Source organism: Rissa tridactyla, chromosome 6 (genome assembly GCF_028500815.1).
Source record: "Rissa tridactyla isolate bRisTri1 chromosome 6, bRisTri1.patW.cur.20221130, whole genome shotgun sequence".
NCBI lineage: Eukaryota > Metazoa > Chordata > Aves > Charadriiformes > Laridae > Rissa > Rissa tridactyla.
The window spans coordinates 23,297,466-23,319,773 of record NC_071471.1 but is presented as its reverse complement, the minus strand read 5'-3'; the positions used below and the strand labels follow the sequence as shown (position 1 = coordinate 23,319,773).

The 22,308-nt window shown below is 37.3% G+C and overlaps 1 protein-coding gene across 10 annotated transcripts in view; it reads right to left on the bottom strand.

Moving 5' to 3' along the window:
• AGFG1 (ArfGAP with FG repeats 1) overlaps window positions 1–22,308 on the bottom strand; it is a 37,612-nt gene that overhangs the window by 1,003 nt on the left and 14,301 nt on the right. Inside the window, exons 3-14 of one of the 10 annotated variants that reach the window (XM_054207545.1) lie at window positions 15,999–16,114; window positions 15,298–15,460; window positions 14,113–14,269; window positions 8,061–8,180; window positions 7,358–7,429; window positions 6,195–6,404; window positions 5,182–5,365; window positions 4,411–4,490; window positions 4,031–4,123; window positions 2,435–2,482; window positions 847–1,005; window positions 121–212 (exon numbers count right to left, since the gene is read on the bottom strand). In XM_054207545.1, coding sequence (XP_054063520.1) covers window positions 121–212; window positions 847–1,005; window positions 2,435–2,482; window positions 4,031–4,123; window positions 4,411–4,490; window positions 5,182–5,365; window positions 6,195–6,404; window positions 7,358–7,429; window positions 8,061–8,180; window positions 14,113–14,269; window positions 15,298–15,460; window positions 15,999–16,114 — 1,494 coding nt within the window. The remainder of the gene's footprint in view (window positions 1–120; window positions 213–846; window positions 1,006–2,434; window positions 2,483–4,030; window positions 4,124–4,410; window positions 4,491–5,181; window positions 5,366–6,194; window positions 6,405–7,357; window positions 7,430–8,060; window positions 8,181–14,112; window positions 14,270–15,297; window positions 15,461–15,998; window positions 16,115–22,308) is intronic. The other 9 variants (XM_054207546.1, XM_054207547.1, XM_054207548.1 and 6 more) reach the window with 9 other exon arrangements.

Here is a 22,308-nt window from a genome sequence, read left to right as displayed (position 1 = left end):
CACGTGCTGCCTTCCCTTATTTGAAGCAAAAAAAATAAAAATCTTTGTGTCTCTCTAAACTGTTAGAGATCATGACGCTTCAGACACAGAGAAGTTAATACCATGCAACAACTCACTTACCATAAAAGGGTTACTAGATACTCCAACAGCTGCAACTTGTCCAAAAGGAGTTACTACAGGCTTTGCCTGTCCAAATGCAGCAAAACCTGCTCCTTGGAAAGATAAGTGAAAAATATTAATACTAGTAACCAATCTTCAAAGAGTTCTTTACTGCAGCTCCCACATAAAAATAAGTGGAAGCCTGGACTGCACAATCAGGAGGACTGATCCTACTTAAAACACTACCAGGCATGTAAGCGTAAAAAAAAAGAAAAAAAAAAAGGCTAGCTTTTTGTTAGTTTTATTTTCAACAGTTTGGAACAAAACAATTTCCAGTTTCCACATGTGCACTTTTTTCAATGTTGTTTTATCATTTAAATTTAGGGACAAAGTACTTTCCAATTTTTTCTTGCCTGTGTTCTATGAAGTTAGAGAAAGTGTTCTAAGTGGTTGCAGGCACTCCAAAAATGAAGACAAAACAATCCTTCATGCAAAAAAACACTTTAAGACTGGGAATACTTATAATTTTAGTATCAGATTATAGTAAAATTTCAGCTGTGTCATGGCATACAACCAAGTCAGAAGAGTTCAACTACAGAGCCCAGACAGAGTGTGGGAACCACTCATCAATATTATTATCAAGTTCATATAGAAATAAATACACACCCATTATTGCAAACTTACAGACAGATCATTTTCTCCACGTTTCTGATTTAACCAACATCATCTAAAAACATATAGACCTACCATTTGGCTGCTGAGCAAAAGCAGTCTGTTGCGGGAAAGCTGCCTGGGTTGGGAACGTGGGCTGCTGGAAGTTGCCACTAAAACTAGTAGGAAGACTGTAGGAGGCAGGAGTTCCAAATCCTGCAGGCATGCTCACGGATGCAGTACCAAATGTTGCTGCTGGCAAGCAAAAAGTAACATTCAATTATTTGTAAGAAATCACTTTTTTCATGAGACCAATTACTATAATGCCATGTTAAGAAAAGTCTCCTAATGCCTCAGTGACCATACAAAAGTTAGGTTCAACTTTTACAGCCACTGAACCAATTTGTTAGCTCGGATCACCACCAACTAAATGCATAATTTACTTTTGCGCTTTAAAAAATGAATGGGGTAATTTAAAATTTATTAGATCCAGCATATTCAGATATACTTTCTGAAAAGGAAAAATTTTTTTTTTTTTTTTTTTTTTTTTTTTTTTTTTTTTTTTTTTTTTTTTTTTTTTTTTTTTACACATTTTCTATGTTATCGTATACTTCCCCCAGAGTTTTTCTGGTAAAAGGCTGTACATATCAGAAGCAAGCACTTTCAGGCAGCATAAGCCCCTCTGTTTTTCTCCTTCTGAGAAAAGCATGGAAGGATCTTCCTACTTTAAGCTGCATTACAGGAAGTTAAAAAAAAAATCATAAGGGATACATGCATCCCCTCTCTCTTCATCCCATCCTTAATGTCACTTTACAGGAAACTTTCACCATGCACATTATTTGCATACAGGGTTCCTATTGCAAACGCTTTTGCTGTTGAGGTAGGACTTAAAACGGAAAAAAAAACCCAAACTTCATCTGATTCTCTGCTGAACATTTCAAATAAAGAACACTGAGCTCATATGCTTCTCCACACGCCTTTAAATATACAGCACATCAAGTGCAAAAATGTAATAACAAAACCATTATTCAGTCTTTTGGGAGTTATTCTTGGAAGGACAAGCGAATAGAAGTTTTTTTGGTACAAATACAGACACCAAGCATTTAATTCTAGTTAAATATTAGACAGCACTTTTCTTTTGAAATGTTACAAGATAGATTTTATGCAAGCTCAGCTGTTTAAAAAATTTAATATATTTAATGAATATAGCTTGATTAAGAGTTGAAAAAAGTTACCCCAAAAGTATTCGAGGGCAAGACTTTATACATACATAAAATGCTGACAAAGTACGCGCAGAACTAACATACTAGCATTCTTCTCAAGTTACAAATAGCAGAGAAGCTATTCAACAGGGAAACTTGCTAAAACAGCAAACAGCAGCACAACAAAATGAGCAGTGACTTGGGATATCCCAAAAGGCATCAAGCTACCGTTGGCAGAAACTTCAGGAGTCACTTGTTAGCATTGTATTGTGACCATGGAGGATGTCAATAATGGTTTTGTTTTAGTTGCTTAATAGGTTGCCTGTGTATGCTCTTCTTTCCCTTTGCCCACACCCACTCCATTTTAAAACACAGAAAGTCTTCTGAAAGTCTACGTGCAGAGAACCAGATAGCTATCAATAAGCTTTTACAAGCAAGAACAATTAGCCACAAGAAACTTGATACCAAATGTGGCCACCTACCAAAATGAGCCTGAGGAAATATGTGAGAGTGCATTGCTCCCGAGAGGCCTTATGGAAGCCACAAAGAGACCAGACAACGTCAAATCATTTATACACTCTTGAAAGTCATTTCTTACTTACATATTTATATATATAAAAGTATACATAGGTACATCTACCAAATGATTTGTCCACAGCATGACCAGCAATAGATTAAGATAAGAAAACCATTAGAAATCAACGCTACAAAACAGATCTCCCGTGTAATCAAAGTTCATGCAGAAAGAAAGCTTAGCATAAAAGAACAAGCTACGAGTTTACACCTTACACTGAAATGGGTAGAATATTATCTTTACTTATAGTCATTATCTCTGTTACCTAGCAATAACATCAGTATAGCTGTCAAAGGGTTAGAACCTCTGCAAGCCAAGGATAGCAGTTTAGAAGGTGGAAGGACAGAGTTGCCATATTCAAAAAAATTTATCTAAAGAGGCTACAAGTTCTTAACGATGATCCAAAATAGCACAATTAAGAATGAGATTAAAATAAGGAAAAAGGTATTTTGGACATTAAATAGCTGAATAAGCTTAACTGCATAACATCTCAAAGGGGACTGAAAACAGAATTCATCTTAGCAGAGGACATGAATTTGATCAATACATTTTTAACTCCGCCTGATCAGTTTAATTAGATCTACCTAAAACTTAGAGCAAAGTACAACTCAATGTTAAAATGCATACATCAGGAGATTTAAGTCTGTGGAAGTCGAATTAATAGATAAGAGTGCAAAAATTTAGCAGTGCCTTTGGAGAGGAAAATTAGCATAATATAACAGTCATCTAAACCCAAGTTCAGTGTTTTAAAGAAAAGTAAAGGTTGGCTTTTTTAAGAAGTGATTAAGTTCTTGTCTATGGAATTATGTTCTATAGAATCCTCCCCCCAAAAATTAATGTAAATAATGAGTGTAAAGATTATATTTAAACACATACTTTACTGTTACAGAAGAGGAAAATAAAGGACACCACCAATGTACTGAATAAGTGGATGGGTGAGGGGCTAACAGCCCAAGAGCCTTGTCTTTCCTGGTTCTAGCCCCAGCTTTTTGTGTTTGAGGGCTTTCAGGACTTCAAAATAAAGAAAGAAAAAAAAACCCCACAATCAAGCGTACCAGCTTAGCAGCAGGGCTTTCAAGATCCCTGATTTCAGGGCAACATGCGATGAAACACGCTTAAAAGCCAAGGTTATAGTCTTGGAAGGTACCCAACTGGTAATACACAGACTACAAATAGCTCAGGTAGTACCAGAATATCTTAAACAGATCATTGACATTTTTCATAGCCACCATTTGAAACCCTAGGATTGGGCCAGAAACAGGAAACTAATGTCCTCAGCCCAACAAAAAGCATCACTTATCCCCCCCAAAAAACTTTAAAGTTGATTTCTGCAAACTATTCATAAATATTGTACTCTACGTTGACCGAACACACAACATGTCAAATAAGACTAGAGACAGATAATACAGAAAGTCTTTAAGGAACCAATTACACATTATGAAAAAAAGAATCAATGCAAGTCTTTAAAGCAAGTTTCTCAAATGCTCAGGGTTTTTTTCCTAACCTGTTGCTCCTCGGCTATTGGTCTGGAATGGATTTGTTGAAGGTGCCACTGGGGCAACAGGGGCAGCTACAAATGGATTTGTGGAAGGTGTTGCTGAAAGATTAAAAACATCTTATTTAATAAAGTCTTTTAAAAATAGCCAGTCTGACACACAATAAGTTTATATAGCTTTTATACAGATACATAAATATCCAAAATAAGATGAAAATTTAGAAATTGATAATAAAATGCTTAATTTGAAATGCATCACAACAGTAGTACTTTTTTTGGCATCCTTTAGTAGCTTCAACATCACTAGTGTCGAAGTATAGCACTATCAACTAAAAATTAGTAAGATGTTTGCTTACAGTCCACAAAAGGTGTTAGTAACAGTCATATACCTCCAAATGGAGCAGGCACACTCGAAGATGCAGGCTGTGTCTGTGCAGTAGCAGCCACGGGTACTGTCCCAAAAGCATTGCTGAAAATAATTCATACATTCAGTGAAGTCAGAATTGCTTGTTTAACAATTAAATACAACTTAAAATTATCGTTGGCATGTAAAAGACTAGAAAAGGAATGCTTGCGTGCAGTTTGCAAACTGCAATATAATTCACTGATGCCAGGAACTGAGTCCCTGACGCCAGGGTCCCCTCCACCAACAGCAGGAGAAAAAATATTGAACAGAGGCCATCAGCATAGAGGTTGGAAAGCAGAAGCTTTAGGGGCACTTGCAATACCAAGCAGAGCTATAACAGGCATTTGGTATTTATTACTTCAATGATCTAAAAAAGAAGTGGTTGGCACCATTTACATTACAAATATCTGAATAATATTTTTTTTTGCCAGGGACGATGCTATGATTTTCAGTATGCATGCAAATATTCTGTACAGGAAAGTGTTACCATCTAACAGGTTTAGCATATAATGACTAGGCAGGTGCAGAGAACATTCTGCTGACAGAAGGTATTCTTAATTTTATCTTGTAATATTTAACAGGCAGTACTGCTATTATTTAAAACAAAGGATGCAGTTTCAGTAGTACCTCTAAACTCATTCAACATTTCCCCAGTTAGATAAGAAAGAAAACCATAACTGAGAAACAACTTTGAGCTACTTTTCTGCATATTGCTGAAGTCAATGTAGAAAGTCAGCTACTTCTAACAAAGTACCTGCTAACATTACTGGTGGAAGTATATGCGTTACTAGAGGTTGCTGTGGAGCTGAACACGCTGTCTAATTCTGCTAGAGCCGCATACTTGTCTGAAGACGCACTTGACTGATTTGGGGCTGACAATGCAGGACCTGCTGATGCTGACACTACTGTACTGAAGCCACTTCCTTGCTCACTACCACCTAGAAAGAAAGAAACCAGATTAAAAGTGATTAAGATGGTTTCACTTTCTGCCCTGCTGTTGAGAACTAAACTAACGTTCGCGGACAGTTTAAGTTTCAGATTTGAAAGTTACATACGCACTAAGGCATACAGGAAAAAAATAAATGTCTTACAAGCTATTAGCTATTAGCAAAGTGTCATGCTTCTATAGATATTCTGCAGCTCCTGGTTTCCCTGGACTCAATACTTCCATCATTTTCAACTAGAAAATTTAACAAAACACATACCCGCAAATTATCCATTTCAGAATAAAGCTCTAAGTTACAAACCAATGCAAATTTTTATACAGAAAAGAAAGTTACAGAATAACTAGTTTTTTCTCCTTAACTTGAAATCAACTAAATCCAAGTATCACTGCTAGTAGTTTATAAAAAAAACTAAAGCCAAATCTTTTTGTGGCCGAGAAGTAGGAAACCTACTCTGGCAGCTCTCTGCAACAACTGTAGTTCTCCATTCAAGAGCCTTCACTATAGGTTTTAGCACAAATATAAAATATACATTTATATTTTTTCATCATTGCAGTAATAATTATTTAGATATTTCCACTTAGAGTTACTAATCTTGACAGCAAGTAGGTTCCCAAAAAGTAGTCTTCTGATGACATCCTTTTGGAGTGATGTTAGTCTTAAAACCTACGTCTTACACATTAAGGTTTCACTGATGTGAAATTCTACTGGGAACTTAAAGAATAGGACATTTTGAAATACAGTTACTATTTTGACATGCACAGCCATCCTTGTGGCAAGTTACACATGAAGAATAAGCATGTCAAAGAATAAAGTTTAATACCTTGCCCTGCGCTGAAGATGTTATCTAAATTAGCAAGAGCTGCATATTTGTCAGCTGACTGGAGATTCGGTTTATTCACTGCAGCTTTACTGGCTGCAGTTGCTGTTGCGTTGCTCTGAGAAGCATTGAAGGCTCCAAAATCAGCACTGGAGGATTTGGGGAAGTTATCAAAGTGGGCAAAGTTAGCATTCACTGATCCAGCGCTTCCACCTGCAACAAAGTAAATTAAACATGGTCAACACTCAAAAGCTAGAGAAAGTCTCTCCAACTGTAACTGATGGCACAATAATCCCACCTTTTTGTGGTTACATGAGGCAACATGTTCCCCCAGCACATGTTTAAGACCCTTTCCTATTTCCTTCAAAGTTATATTGTGTCATCAGAAAAAATATATTTTTAAAATATTTTTCAGTCTGCAGAACAGGGACAAACCCCCCCCAAGCTTCACCAGCTTAAATCACAATCATAATTTGATTTTATAAAACTTTATGCTATTTATTAGATGTTAAAGTAATTTCAACAATATTTTGCTAGAAAAATAAGTATTTGTCTGAATCTTTAATATTCAAAATACAGAAGCCTCATTTTCCTGTCATACGTGTCTAATGAATAGCTGCTGTTTGCATTTACTTAATGGTACAATATTTAACCATTTCAGTGTCAGTCATTGTTCTAAGCAAAAAACAGTGCCTAGAATTCCAGAAGCAGTATGATTCCATGCCAAGGTTTAGAGAGATAGTTTGTTTCTCTGTTCTCAGATTTGTTAGACTACATCCAGTCAGGAAAGAGGTGAGGGGGAAGACACAACACAGCTCTTTTCATACCAAGTCTTCACTGATGTCAGAGATACATAAATCAGTTTTAAAATTCTGACTTAGATCCACACAACCGAACTTCAGTTCAAAGATGAAACCATGAACTTCCATCTCTTCAGTGTCCAGACAATTTAATCTAGGCAGGCCACGTACTTGAATTTAAATGAGTTGTTCCATTAAGTGTATCCCATTTTGTAACAGTTGGTTGAGGATTCCACTCATACTACAGAACACACAACTTTCTAATAGCATAATCAAGTGAAAACATATGCAACAGCAGGAATGAAAATGCTATACTACAATGGCATAACATGAAGCAAGCTGAGTTTTCCACTGTGTGGAACTTACTGTGTACAGCCTGGAGAGGAAAAGCTGAAGTAAATTCACCAAAACTGCAGCTAGATGAAAGCGTTCTGAACGCTGGACAGCCAGAAATTGTGTGTGGGTTAAAGTTAACATAAGAAGGGAGAAAGAAAATTTGAAAGAAAGTTTAAAACGACACGACACTCAAAAGAAAAAAAAAAAAAAGGAAAAGAAAGTCAGTCAGCCAAAGATCTAGACAAACAGCAAGTGTAAGCTCAAGCAGAAGTTCTAAAGCATGATCAAATTAAAGGAAAGCAAAATAAATCTTAGCAATAGGCTCTACACATGAAGTCAAACATATTGAAGTGTGTGTATACGTCACACATACACATAGACACACACTTCTTGGTACCATGATGTGCTTTTGGGTCTACTGACACACTTCTCTCACAAGATAAAGAGTCAATCCAGTATTTATCAAAAGCAGTATGGTTTACTCTTTTCATAGTTATTTCAGGTGTAGAGCTAACAAACACGTAGTGCCATAAATCAGACTTCTGAGTAGCATTAGGGGGAAAAAAAAAAAATTAACACCAAACAGAAGGGATTCATTTTGAGTTTCCCCAGAGCTTCAGATGGCTTGATTGCATTAAAGCAGGCAGATGCAAGAAATAAACTCAAGTACCTTCCAACATAAAGGTAAGGATTATTTCAATTCAGTATTTATCAAAAGTGCTAGGAGTTCTACCTGTATTTTGGGGCTGAAAAGGAGACTGACTTGCTGTGGGGAAACCTCCAAAATTACTCGAGCCACTAGACTGTCCAAATGCATCAAAGTTTGCAAAACCTGCATTTGCAGAGTTCTGCGCTGTAAATTGCAAAGGAACAAAACATGTTAATGGATATGGGAAATAAATACAAGAACAGATGTATTAACTGAATTCATGGTCATGACAGCCTTCACGGGTTATATCCTACCTTGTAATTTCTTTTTACATTAAAAAATTATACATGATATTCTATAACTGAACTGACAGTTGTCTTTGAACAAGCTTTCATGAATCACCTTCACGGAGCTGTACCAGTTAATGCTACTTCTCTCCTCCTCACACATGCTACTACTCACAACTGCATGACCTGATAAAGTCCAGTTCAGTTTAACCCTAGAGTGTTTGCGGTGGTGGCTGGTCAAGGAAAAAAAGCCAAAAAATACAGAATAGCAGATGTATACACGTAGAACCCAAACCCAGGTATCATTCTAAGTGCTAGCTTCCAAAACTAGAATTTGTGGAAAAACTGAACATTTATCTGGGAATAAACATTAGAAAAGCATTCTTGTAACATACTGACAATTTGAATTCCTCATATACAAAGTGCTTCTCCCTTGGCTGAATTTAGTTTGGCACCACTTGAATTGTTTTGGCTAGGTTTATAAATTCGTTTCACTGGAAAATTCAGGTTTTTTTAAAACTAAAACAGTACAGAAATACAGAAAATCAATACCAATTTCAAGAAGAGAGTATTCAGAGTGTATCCACAAAATAAAATCCAAGGAAATTTCAAATAGAATTTCAGTTTTCACCTCCCTTTTGTGCCATACTACAGAAGAAAATAAAAGTTAACACCATCTAATTTCAGAGCTGGACATTCAAGCATCTATAAATTCAACAGGAATCACGTGCTTAACTGATAAACTCCACAGGAAGTCTTACACACTGTTACAAGCAATAAGTAAGGGAAAAAAGTGTTTTTAATCAAATGGAAAACAAACTTGTCTATATAAGTAACTTGAGTTACTATCTAAAGAAAGCCCACAAAACACCTAGAATAACAGATGCAACAGGTTATATTTTTGGGTCAGGATTTGTTTATTCTGGGGGGGATTTTGCAGGTTAAGTATATAAAAAAATAAGTTATATGATTGTTTAAGTACTGTTACTTAATAGCCAGATAATGCTAATAAAAAGTTGCACTATTTCACTTCGTAAAATTAAGAAAGCATTGGTATGACAGATTTAGAAACTAAAAGGACATTTTTATACAAACTACTGCATTCCATAATGCCGATAATATACCTGAAAGCACAAGTATTTCCCTTCACAGGGATGCTGGGACAGAGGGTGAGACTTGGCTCTACTTGATACCACTTTTTATTGGAAGCGTGCATGCATATTGGGTTTCTGTGGCCTTGTTTTGGTAGCTGGGGGCTGCAGGGTGGCCCCTGTGAGAAGAGATCAGAAGCTGTCGCCATTTCTGACAACCAGTTTTAGCTGGGTCCAAAACAGACCTGCTGCTGCCCAAGGCTGAGCCCACCTGCAATGCTGGTGGCACCTCTGTGGTAACATATTTAAGAAAGGGTAAAAAACACTGTGCAGCAACTGTGAGAGAGAGGAGGGAGAAAAATGTGAGAAACAACCCTGTGAAGGTCAGTGAAGAGGGAGGGGGAGAAGGTGCTCCAGGCACTGGAGCAGAGATTCCCCTGCAGCCCATGGAGAAGACCATGGTGAAGATGATGATTGTCCCCTGCAGCCCGTGGAGGACCACGGTGGAACAGATATCCACACTGCAACCTATGGAGGACCCCACACCAGAGCAGGTAGTGATGCCCTGAAGGAAGCTGGAGCCTGTAGAAAACCCATGCTGGAGCAGGCTCCTGGCAGGAGGCTTTGGCCAGCGGTGAGGAGCCCATGCTGCAGAAGGTTCTCTGGCAGGAGCTGCAACTCTGGGGGGGCCCATGCTGGAGCAGTCCATGCCTGAAGGACTGTAACCCATGGAAAGGGCCCATGCTGGAACAGTTCTTGAACTGTAGCCCACAAGAACAGCCCACGTTGAAGTCTGAAGAACTGTATCCCATTGTGGGGAGGGACCCCACAATGGAGCAGGGGAACTGCATGAGGAGGAAGGAATGGCAGACATGAAGTGTTATGAACCAACTGCAACCCACATTCCCCATCCCCCTGCACTGCTCAGGGGGAGGAAGTAGAAGAGTCAGGAAGGAAATTGAGCCTGGAAAGAAGGGGTGAAGGTGGTTTTAGTTTTGTTTTTATTTTTCACTATCCTACTCTATAATTATCTGTCAGTAAATTAAGCTAATCTTCCCTGATTAAAACAGCTGAGTGTTTTACCCATGATGGTAACTTGTGAGTGATCTCCCTGTCCTTATATTGACTCACAAGATTTTTCATGATCTTTTCCCCCATCCTGCCTGAGGATGGGGAGTGAGAGAGCAGCTTGGTGGACAACTGTCAGCCACCCAAGGTCAACCCACCACAGCATTAGAGTCAACAAGCAAGAAGGGAAAAAAAAAAAAAAAAAAAAATCAATGAGAAAACAAGGTCTTGGGAAAGTTACATCCTAAAATTTTAAAGTTTTCACCTTTAAAGTATGCAAGAAGAAAAACAAAGACTGAGGAAAAATAGTTTCTATTACTATACCATCTGTATCAGTTCAAACAGCATTCTATAGACTTCAACTCCAAATTCCACTTTTTTTTTGTTCATTTGTTTTGGTTTTAAACCAGTAGCTTTTTAAGAGTAATAGATTAGGAATTCTATTGCACCTTGCTTTAAAATGATAAGTGATGCTTACATCCTGATGCATCGATTGGATAGGGGCTACTTGGAGAGTGATGTTTAGTTGACCAAATAGGAATAAGCACATAAATGTCACTCCTAGAATTGTAACAAAATTTTTCATTTTAACCACTCACACAAACAGAATACTATGTTAAGAACCTTAAATGAAGTATTTTTTAGGTCTAGATTAAAAACTGTAACATATTATATTACAGGCCACTTAATTTTATTGCATCAGCTGACACAGAAAGTATGATTTGCAAGCAGGCCCATGTTAAAACAGTAGAGCTATAAAGACTCTTCTGCAGAGTATTCAGATGTTAATCTTGCTTTATTTTATGTGGTAAAGTTTAAACTTTTGTAAAAGTGGCACAAAAGGTAAAGACTTGTACTTTCCCATACCTGAACAATACGCAGATTAGCAATTCCACAATTCATTTCTCCACGCAGAAACCCAAGAACAACAGTAAGTTAAGGAAGTGCAGTACACTGTATATTGGTACAGATTTACAACCACTGTTGCGGCTGCAGATCAATGGGGCAGTACAAAGGCTAGAGGGCTAACGCTAGCTCAAATATGACAGCACCAGCCATGGCAATGCGAGCTGCCCCTACAATCTTTGCATAGTTTCTTCTGTGAGGTTTGCACTACCTAGCGTGGAATAAAAGCACGAAACATTGCCAACCCAAAAATACAGTCTGCATACATTCAATTACAAAATTGAAAATAATTCTCTAGAAGACAATAAATATGTCATACTATTTTATTTCTTCTGGGTAAAGACTCTTCTCCCTTGTTATCCTTGACAGAGTTGTGCTGTGTCACTACGCTTTTTTAAAATCTTTTATGCAGGTCTTACATTACATTAGTTTATAGAATGTTTTGGGTTTTTTGTCCCTATTACCAGACTGTAAACTACAGAGAACAGTTATCTACCATCACCTTCATAATCTCATCATTTTGCAGAAGTTATGGAACTTTGTAAATGAAATACAGACAGTAAATGTAAGGTCAGCATGCTTCCCCTGCAACATGCAACCATGTCCTGAGGTAGTTTAATATATTAGAAAACTCAGAAAAAAGAAATGTATCAAAAGTTGCACTGCCTGCATAATTTTCAAGCTTTACATCTACACTTTACAGATGACAGCACAAGTATGTTAATATTTTTCCTATCAGCTGCTGCACTCAGTTATGCCTTAATTGCAGAAACAGTAACTTATACTGAAAGACCTGAAATTTGCTGGTGCTCTTCAGTGATTTCTTTCATTAACCGTAGTGTCGGTAAAGGAAAAGAGAAATGTCCATCCCCTTTAAGGACAGCTAAAACCAAGCCTTTAAACAAGAATACGGGGCCATAAACTTTGAGCAAGTAGTGCTGGACTCAGTGCAAGTTCTTCCATCCTCTGCTGTAGTGTGTGATTACTAACAATAGTTACATGTTTATACAGCTCCTTAAACAAGCATTTCAAACTCATTTTTGCCAAAGGTGACGGAGTGCTTCACCCTCCTTGTATTCCAAAGGGAAGAGTCTAACATTTCATTATTAGTTTCAGTTAACACTACCCTGTGGTTACTGCACACAGAACAAGCCTTACAAGTGTTTAATCTAACAAGTAAGAAAACACCTTCAGATAAACCAGCCTGCAATACACATTCAGCTATTGCATACTCAGAATTAGATTTTTGGGGTTTTTTTTTTTTTAGAAACTGATTTACCAGCCCTGAAACCATTTTGGGTTCTAAAACTTATAGAAAGGGGATTACCACAACGGTCAATTATTGAAACAGAAAGCTAGTCATTACAGCTGAGTACTCCTCTCAATTTTGATTTTCAGCACTTATTTCAAGCAGAAATGAACAGACTCTTTTGTAAGATTACATTTATTCTGGACTGTTCATATTGCTTTTTAGGCTTTTAAAAATTACCCAGCAGAGATGCAGTGGAATTTTACCGAGAGTTGGAATGTGGTATTGAAATATTGCTTTAATGGAATTTTCATCTCCTGAAACCCACAAAGAGTAATTAAGTGTATATAAATACAGAATCATCCAGCAACAAGTTTGGAAAGAATAAGTTATTAGAAAGGATTAAGTATCTGCTGCCTCTTCAGTAAGACTGCACAACATTGGCCAGTCAGCACAAGTTTTCCCAGTTAAATATATCACCAAAAAGATGATTAACGTGATATCTTATGTAAAGGATTTTACAAAATACCCTGCAATGATAGTTCTTATTCTGTATTACTGAATTCATCCAATTATTTCACAACATACTTTTTTGAACTTTAACTTTGAGAAAGCCTTGATACTTTGCTCAGCTCCTCAGGTGTGTCTTAAATCCCCTCCATCACACTTCTCAGGTTTTAACAATTTCAGGACTGATTTGCAAGAAATCTCTCATTCTTGTTGGCTTAGCAGCATCACAGTTTCTCTCAAAAACTAGATGAAAAGCCCATTCAGAGAAGGCAGGCAAAGGTACTTTCCCACAATTACAACGCAAGTTAGCAACAACATACTTCAGTGACCACAGAATCAACTTTTTCTTTAGGATAGACTCTATGGCTCAAGATCTTTGGCTGAAAATAAACCCTGAGGGCTCAATATATTTTACTGAAGTCATTCAAGAATTCAAGGCCTACCCCCAGCCTCAGTCAATAGATATACTCAAAGCTCATTTATTTTCCTGAATCTACAGAATACTACCCACATGACTAGTATTCAGTTTTCAAATAGACACACACACAAAAGAGGAGGTCATTCTTTAAAATGAGGAAGCCTTTGTTTCTTTTAACTAATTGACAGTTGCTGTCAATCCATTTGAACCCCCTTAAAAATCTGAGTCTGCTTTCTTTCCATTAATGCTCTTCCTAATAATTTTCAGAAAGAAAATTGAAGGTCTAATATCAGCTTCTCCCTACATTCTGTTACTCATCCTCTCACTCTCTCTCCCCCCCAAAGAGTTTAAAGTTCTAGTAGCAGGCAGAAACAGTCTAATCATACACACCATAGAAAATAGCTACAGCAACTCCCACTTCAAAAAGCAAGATTATCAGCCGTTATGTCTTCAAGCTTTCTTTATAAAGATCTAAAGGAAATCTTGAGCAATACAATATTCTCAAGGGACAGAAGTTACATATACCTCATGAAGTTTAGTCTAAAGTCATCAAAAATTAAACTACATTTTATACATTTAAAAGGGATACGCTGCTCAGAATACTTACCTGTATGACTGTTGAAGTGTGCAAAATTAGCAAAATTTGCTGTAGCAGTTGACTGAGGAGGAGCAGCAGCAAAGATATCTGAGCCAAGGTCACTGAGGAGGTCAAATTGTTTCTTTTCTTGTTGCTGCTGTCCTTGAGATCGAACTACAACAGGAGACTACAAACAACATTTCAATTAGCCAATACAAAAAAGCTGGTATTTTACCAAACTGACTTCTGCAAAATACTAGGATAGACTAAGCATATGTTTTTAAATAAGCCATTTATTCCTGAAGTTTAAGATGCTGTATACAGCACAGCCCCTCCTCCTATAGTACGAGGAAGATGATCTGTTTATGCTACGATGGTGGCTTTTAAAGGAATTCTGCAGCAGATTTCCATGGATTAGTATGGCCTCAAAGAATAATGTAGCAGCATATAAGCAGCTTCAAAATTATGTATTTAAAACTGCAAATATCATACAAGTATAAGCAATAAAACTTAATTTTACAAGTTGTAAAATAGTTATTCCCTGCATTCTGAAAAAAATCTTTAGAATTCAGTATAGGGAAGAGAAAGATTGAAGAATTTCATAGCAAGGCTGCAAATTTCTACTGTTTGAGTCTTAAGAGGTCCAGTCAAGAATTGCCTGTATCCTAAAGGTAAAACACTTTTTCAAAAACTGTCTTTCCTCCAGAATCTTATTACATAGTGTTGTTTGGCTTTACATAACAGCATACAGACATCTCCTGAAAGCCAAGCCACTTGGTAAGACACTTACAGAACGCACAGCAAGTTATAATGAACATGCATGCTTTTCATCCATATATTCACTGCTAATCTCATGGTTAATGGTATCAGGCATTTTATTGTTTTCAAATTAAAAAAAACAGACATGAACCTATATCACATTAGCTTCATACTTCAGAGATATTTAAGCAAAAGATAGTCATAATTAAACTTATCAATCACACTGGAAAATTCTGCTTACGCAAAACAACCATTAAAAAACACAATTTTGTCAATAGAAACAAGCTTAATTTAGAACCTGATCTGCAAACACCTGTATACTTCAACAAAATACATAAGACATTAGTGATCATATTACTTGGTAACAGTTGCTACTGCAAGAATTCTTGTGCCACTATGAGAGAAAAAAGTACTGCTGAAGAGTTCTGTGCACTCTTCAGTGCTGTCATTACTCACTTGGCTAGGTGTGCCCTTGTTTAAGTGCAGTGTGGGTGCAGCTTCTCCCAAGAGAGATTTGAGTGGCTTCACCTCAGGTGTGCTGCTTGTACTACTAGCTGAAGACCCCGATATGGATGCATGGACTGATGCCACCACCTTTGCTTGCTCTGGAGGAACATACCTACAAAGAGAGCAATGGTTTTTACAACTTTAACATGAGAAGTTCTGCTCAACATTCATAAGACTCAAGTGTGAGTACTGGTAGATCTCAGCTTTGCTATTTTAACCACTGACCCAGCAACAAATTCTATCAGTAGTTTGCAAAAGAGCCATTATTTAAATATACCAGATTTTTTAAAAAAATAGACTAGAATTTTAAGTCATCAATATTTTATAGCACTTATTAAATAAAAGCTATATGCCTTCCACCTCCTAACAAAAGTCTGCAAAACCCTTACTTTACGCTGCTGTTGACAGCCCCTTAAGCCATTTCTGTTCCACCAATACGAACTATGCATTGAGAAACTTCTTTAAATAGTTTGTCTTCTCTGCTTCCTGTAGAACCTCTGAGTAAGTCCAGAAATTATTTCCTTTATCGAGCTGTGCTATTTAGTCCAAAAAGCACACAAGAAGGAAAGCACACTTAAGAATGTGAGGATAACAGTCCATCTTCACTTCTTGTCATAGAAGCAATCTTTATAATTGTAAAGCTATCTTACCATCTTTTCTTTTCATATTTTTCCTGTAGAAATTCCTTTACTTTCTGTGGATCCCTGAAGTCTGGAATTGCTGATGATCTATCATCAAATAGGCCTAGCCAAATCTGTTTGCACACCTTATAAACAAAAAAAAACAAAAACAAAAAAACAAAAAACACAAACACAGATTAATCAGAGAAAATATCTTCATTCACAACCTATTTAAGTTTATAAATATTAATACATCAAACCATTAAGAAGTATGTGGCTGCACGTTTTTTGTTCCAGGCCAAGCTGCTTTAACAACTGACTGGTGCACCATGTACTGGTCTAAACACTTAAAGTTGAAAGACCATCTGTCACAGCAGGGCAAGCAAAACCTAGCATCCAATTTCACCATCAAATACTGCTTTTACAAAATATTTGCAGTACGTACTCATGAAGGGGCAAAGCACCCGATTTCTACTTGTGATCTTTAAGACTCTTCTCCGTCACCTAATTCTACACATTCCCTTACCTGTACTTCAGGGTTTAAACTGTTTCAACAGATTCCATATGCCATAAGCCCTAGATGGTAGGTTTTGAAGGATCCAAGGTTTAGTATTTATACTCATTATTACTATGTGAGTATAGGAACTTTATTTTTTTAAAACAGCCTTTATTACCATGATGCAGTTTCTATGGTATCCTATACATTTAATTTGAGTGAGGGTATGAGAGAAGGGGAAAAAGTACGCTTGCTCTGCTTTAATTTTCTAATTGTGTGAGTGCGCAAAAGTTGAAGCAATTGCTAAATTCTCAGTATGCGCAGCTTCAATTCCTGACCAAAACAACAGGAAAGGTGGCCATTCTCAAAACTAAACAAGACACAGGAGTTGTCACACTCAAAATGTTTTCTTTAAGTATTTAAGACTACTCTGCAAGTAACTTGAATATACACCCAAACGATACACAAAACATTACCCACCCTCTAAAAACAGACTGACATTTTAGAACAGGTTTCTCACAGAGAAGTGAGGTTAAAAAAAAAGCAGCATTGTTTTTGTGATGCATACCCTTTCTTCCCACACCCTTTCTGAAATAGCCCAGACCATCCCTCTTACATGCCTCCTACAAACATTACCCTCTATCCCTGCAATAGTGTCAGGTTTTCAGCATTGTCTCCGTGACCTTCAGAGGAACCGCATGCTCTAACAGGGAAGAGCTACATGAACCAATTACCCTGAAAGTTGACAAATCAAAGTAGTAGCTGTGATACTTCCACTACATCTTCCCCAGAGACGCTTGCTGCTTCTTCTTTACCTGGCCAGCTAACTTCACCAAAATTGTAGCAACTTAGCCTCTTTGGGAACACTAGTTGTCAAATGTTTGATAAATCTTATAGGCCATTTCAAAGACTGCCCAGGATTAGAGAGATTAGACAGACAGCATAAGTATGTATTTCATACTTGATATCTTGATTTTATATAGCTTTTTTTGCATGTCCAACACTCCACAGTCCTTATGGTCATCTACCGGATAGAAACAAACAACAATGTGAACCAGATCTAATGATCAAAGGATAGCTCTAAATTAGTGATTTAAATACTCATCTAAAAATAAGATCAGCAGTTCCTACTTCAAACAAACTCAGCTATTCAGTATTCATTCATCAGCTGTACTCCACAAAAGGGTTAAGTTCAATGCATTGATTTGAGTTTGCAAATGTAAACAGTCATTATTTGCAGTATGGTAATAGATTAAATGAAACTGGAAGTATTTGTTTAATACTTCTTCATACAAAGTTAAAAGATACAACCTTAGTAAAAAAAGTCACAAGTCTGTTCTAAAATAACAGCATGAAGCACTATTTTAATAGTAGCAATCTTTCACATAAGCACTATAAATTTTGTCAGAAAAAAGTAAAGTCCAAACATTTATGGGCATAGCTTTAAACATCTGCAGTGGATAGCCTGATGTGGGCTAGCAGTTGTCTTTCCATAATTTGATTTGCGAATATAACTGCACCAACTAGCAGTCACATGATTGCTAGGAAGGAGAGAAGTCCTGTTCGTGGCTAGTTACAGAACACCTGGCGGCAGGAGTTGGTGGTGTCCAAATCTACACAGTCCCGTCCCACTTCCCCCCCCCCCGCAACCTCAACTTCAGTATTGGAGGAACATCAGGAAACACTGAAGAAAAAGTTGTGCCTAATTTCAGACAAGCAGAAAGACAAGTGTTAGTACAGCCCCTACTTGATCCTGCACCTGGCAGAATAACATTCAGGGCTGTACCATGATGATCAGGTTGCATCCAGCCTAAGATGTACTAGTGAATGAAAGATGAGGTCCCTCTTCCCCACCCATATCAGTCCATTAAATTACTCCCCCTTCTTCTACCACCCAAAACAAGGCAGATCAAAGAAACCCATCACAATTCCTACATCACTAGTACCATTGAAACATGTACTGAGATCAACTCACAGCAACAATCAAACCACAACCCAGGTTTTCACCTTTCTCCCTCCCTGTTTTCTGCTTCGTCTTCACCCTGAAATGCCTAAGCATTCACAGTGAGGGGAAAAGGAAAAAAAAAAAAAACACCACCCAAACGCCTAAACAACTTCATGTCAAATAGTCTCAATCCTTCCTGACCACTACAATTTCTAGGAGAAAGGTCCTGCGTGACTTCAGATCATTCACCAGCTCTGCAGCCACAGCAGATACCAGTTGTATGAACATGCAAACAGGCACAAAGGAGGACTGTGCTGTCCAAACACATTGCTGGTTTATAATGATGCAAATTTCTTAAGGCATCAATTATTGCATCGCATTGCAATTTTTGCAAACTGTCAGAAAGCTGGCTTCCAAAAGTGTTTCCTGGAGCAACTAATTTCTTCTAAATACCTAAATACAAAAGCATTAACAACTGAAATATGCCTTAAGTCACTATTATAATTTATTTAATTAAACCTGCCGGGCATTCTTTATTGGTTCTCTGTTACCAGTAGCAGAGAGAACAGTATTACTAATGGGCAACACAACAACACACAACCACCGAGCAAACTTAGTCACGCAGAGTTCAGCAAGAAGTTCTTGTTTTAACAGAGTTTGACAGCAGTAGCTATAAAAGCACAGGTTAAAACATTTACTTTACTACATCAGAGATGCAAATTAGATTTCACGTAAGTTTCTTTACCTGAAGAGTTCTCAGAGAAAGTATAATTTCTTAGAAGTCTTAAATAAATCCATTAGAAAGCCAAATTTTATAATGCAAGTTTTATATATCACACAAGCAACTATTAAGGGCACAGTTTTGTCTATTTCTGTATGAAGTACCACACAATGCTTTGAACATCAACAGCCGTTCCAAGCAAGCATTCACAACACAATAAAAGGCCTGTTGTCTGTCTTTCCTTGTTTGCTGGTGACCCGTATGCTCTTTCTAGCTATACTTTTGTTACTATCATCTGACTTGACAGGGATACACAATACTGCATTGATTATGCTTCAAGCAAGCTATAATACACAATTTTCAGCTATCCACAAAAAAAGCAAATGGCAGTGTGCTGTGTAATATCATATGATGAAATCAAAATTGGAAATTAAAAAAAATATATATATATTATTGTCAGAGACAGAACTCACATTGTCATACAACGGTCATTTTTTTGAAATAGGTATACTTCCATAGTCGTAGAATAAGTCACTAAGTACTGAATCTTTTGCAAAGAAAAGTTTGCTGTGAGAAATGTGAATATACTTACTGATCAGGCCATCACATTTTTTTTATTTCAAAGCTATTTAAAAGTTACACTTACGATAAGATCAAGGAAATTTATTGTGTTGTATGTTGCCATACAACTTGCTGTTGAGTTATGTTGGGGAATGATCACTCAGCGTTTACATCTCTGGTACCCTGACTACTCCCCACTAATCACAGCTTTGAAATCCACTACCTGAATTTGATAGCACTGGAGATACTAAAAGTTCAATTGCAACAAAAAAAAATAAATAGTGGAAATGCAGAAAAATCAGATTGGCAACTTCAGTTGCCAAGACTTCAACATGAGCTTCAGTTGTATGCTCTGTCTGGCCTAAGAGGTGCCTAGGCAGGACACCTGAACAAATCAGCACACAGTTATTCACAGTATGCGCTGATTCTTGCCCAGCCATTACTTGCAGTACATGGGGGGGAAAAAGTGCAAAACAGTAGTAAAGGGCATAGAAATCTGCACCAAACCAAGCTTGAAGTGACCAGCTGCTCTATTAAATGTGAAATTTTCCTCTTAGTTTTCTAATATAAACTTACTATTTGAGGAAAAAAACCAAACACAAACAAGGAAGTAATTTTCAAAAGAAGCAAAAGTTCAGAACAATATATTCTTTGAGAAATTTAAATTGATATCCCAAAGAGCATATATTTCAAAACACCTCTCTAACTAATCCATACATAAATCAGACTTGCAGAGCTGATTCAGAAAGTGCTACAGTTTCATGATACATCTTAAGCTCCATTTTAACAGTTACTCATTCCTTTGCTTTTACAGATAATACATGAAGCAGCATTCCCACTCACCACAAAGTTACACATTACTGTGAAGGTACCAGGCCTAAAAATTCTATGGCTTTCTGAAATCCTTCTACATCACACCATCTTCTTGGGGATATTCTGGTTCAGCCATTTAATATTAATATTGTTCTTTTTGCAACAGCAGCACAAATAAGCCTCTGCTCAAAAGCTCTGTTCATTCACCAAAAGCCTTGCTTATACTCCTCCTTTTGATAACCAAAGCTCTATTAAACAAAATGCTCTGCTTAGAGAAGAGTCTGGCAAGCTGGAGCCAAGAGTAAACACTCAAGTTATGTGGAAGCCCCTAGAAACAGTGGAACATATCCAACAATCCATAATCATTGTCCACTGTCCCTGAAAAGTATAATTAGTCCATGTCCCACTGGTTCACCAATACAGCAAGAAGAAAAAAAAAAACCCAAAACCACAGCATTGAAGTCAGAATGATTAAGCATATGCAGCATTTGAAAGCCTACTTTTTTTGAAGCATTGACAGAAGCAAGAATTTGAAGTTTTGCCTGCCTCTACTACACTGTGGGAACTGCAAAGTACCAAGATAAAGCAAAGTTTTATCTTGTCCGGTAACAGTAAGTAGAAAACAAGATTCAGCAGTTATCTTCATAAAGTTTAGAAGTTCATGAAAATCCTTTTACAACAGGTTTGGGAAGAACAGTACCTGCTCTCTGCCAACAAGCTCCAATCCTGCAAGGGATGTCTTTAGACATTTGGCAACTAGATACTGGGAAGTTCAGAATTAGATCAGTAAGTACAGCATGAAGCAAAGAGGGAAAGAGAATCACAACCAGCTTCAACCTACTCACCCTGACCCAGATAAAAACCCAGGAGGTTGCAAGGCAGAAACCGTGAGTTGCCATAACTTAAATATATAATTGAAAGAAGAAATTAGGCCAAGTGTATATTGTATGTTATAACAAAGTCTTTACCTCTATTTCTCTTCATACCATTGGTTTCCCTGAGCCTGCACTCAACAGCTATTCTATCTGAGGGATAAACTGTTTTTCCTAGAATAACTGCATTTACCTATCTTGTTTTACATACGCTATTTACATTTGTAGTCCTACAGTTTGAGGAATTACCCTTGTTTTCAGCTTTGACAGAAAGGAAAAAAGAGCTCATCCCATTCATTGCACATCTGGTGCTCCACAAAATAAAGTTGACCAGAAAGGCTTCTGCCATAAAACCTAGCTTCCTAGTAACATTTCATGCTTTTGGGAATTCTAGGCAGGGCCTAAAAGCTAAGAACAACATAAACATGCTTGTTTCCCACAGATGTTTAGCTTTTGTGTTTGCTTCTAGGTTTGTTGTCACAATTGGGGTTTTTTTGTGTGTTGGGAAGGTGGGGAAGGACAGGCACACCAAAAAATTTCTCATAAAGAAAAAAATCAGTAGTATACATGAAATTTTGCAGAAAACCTGAAACAAACTGAGATTTCAGTTATTTCTATTCCAGTGCTACATATTTCAACTACCAAACAACACTTTACCATGTCATAACTATTTCACTGATAGAGATCTCCAGTGTGTGTGGGAAGGCGGATATGGGAGAGACAAAGACCTTGTGCTTACAAAACACATTGAGCCACCACACTTTAGAAACTCCTGTTAGCATAGTTCTGCTAGTTAGGAATAATAAAAATTCAGTTAGGCCAGCAAAATTAAGTTTTTGCTCATGAAGCCACCTTCTCTTGTATCCAGCGAAGGCAGCATGGCAAGGAAGAGCTACACTAGGACAAGTACTTCTGCTGATAAAAGCTGTACT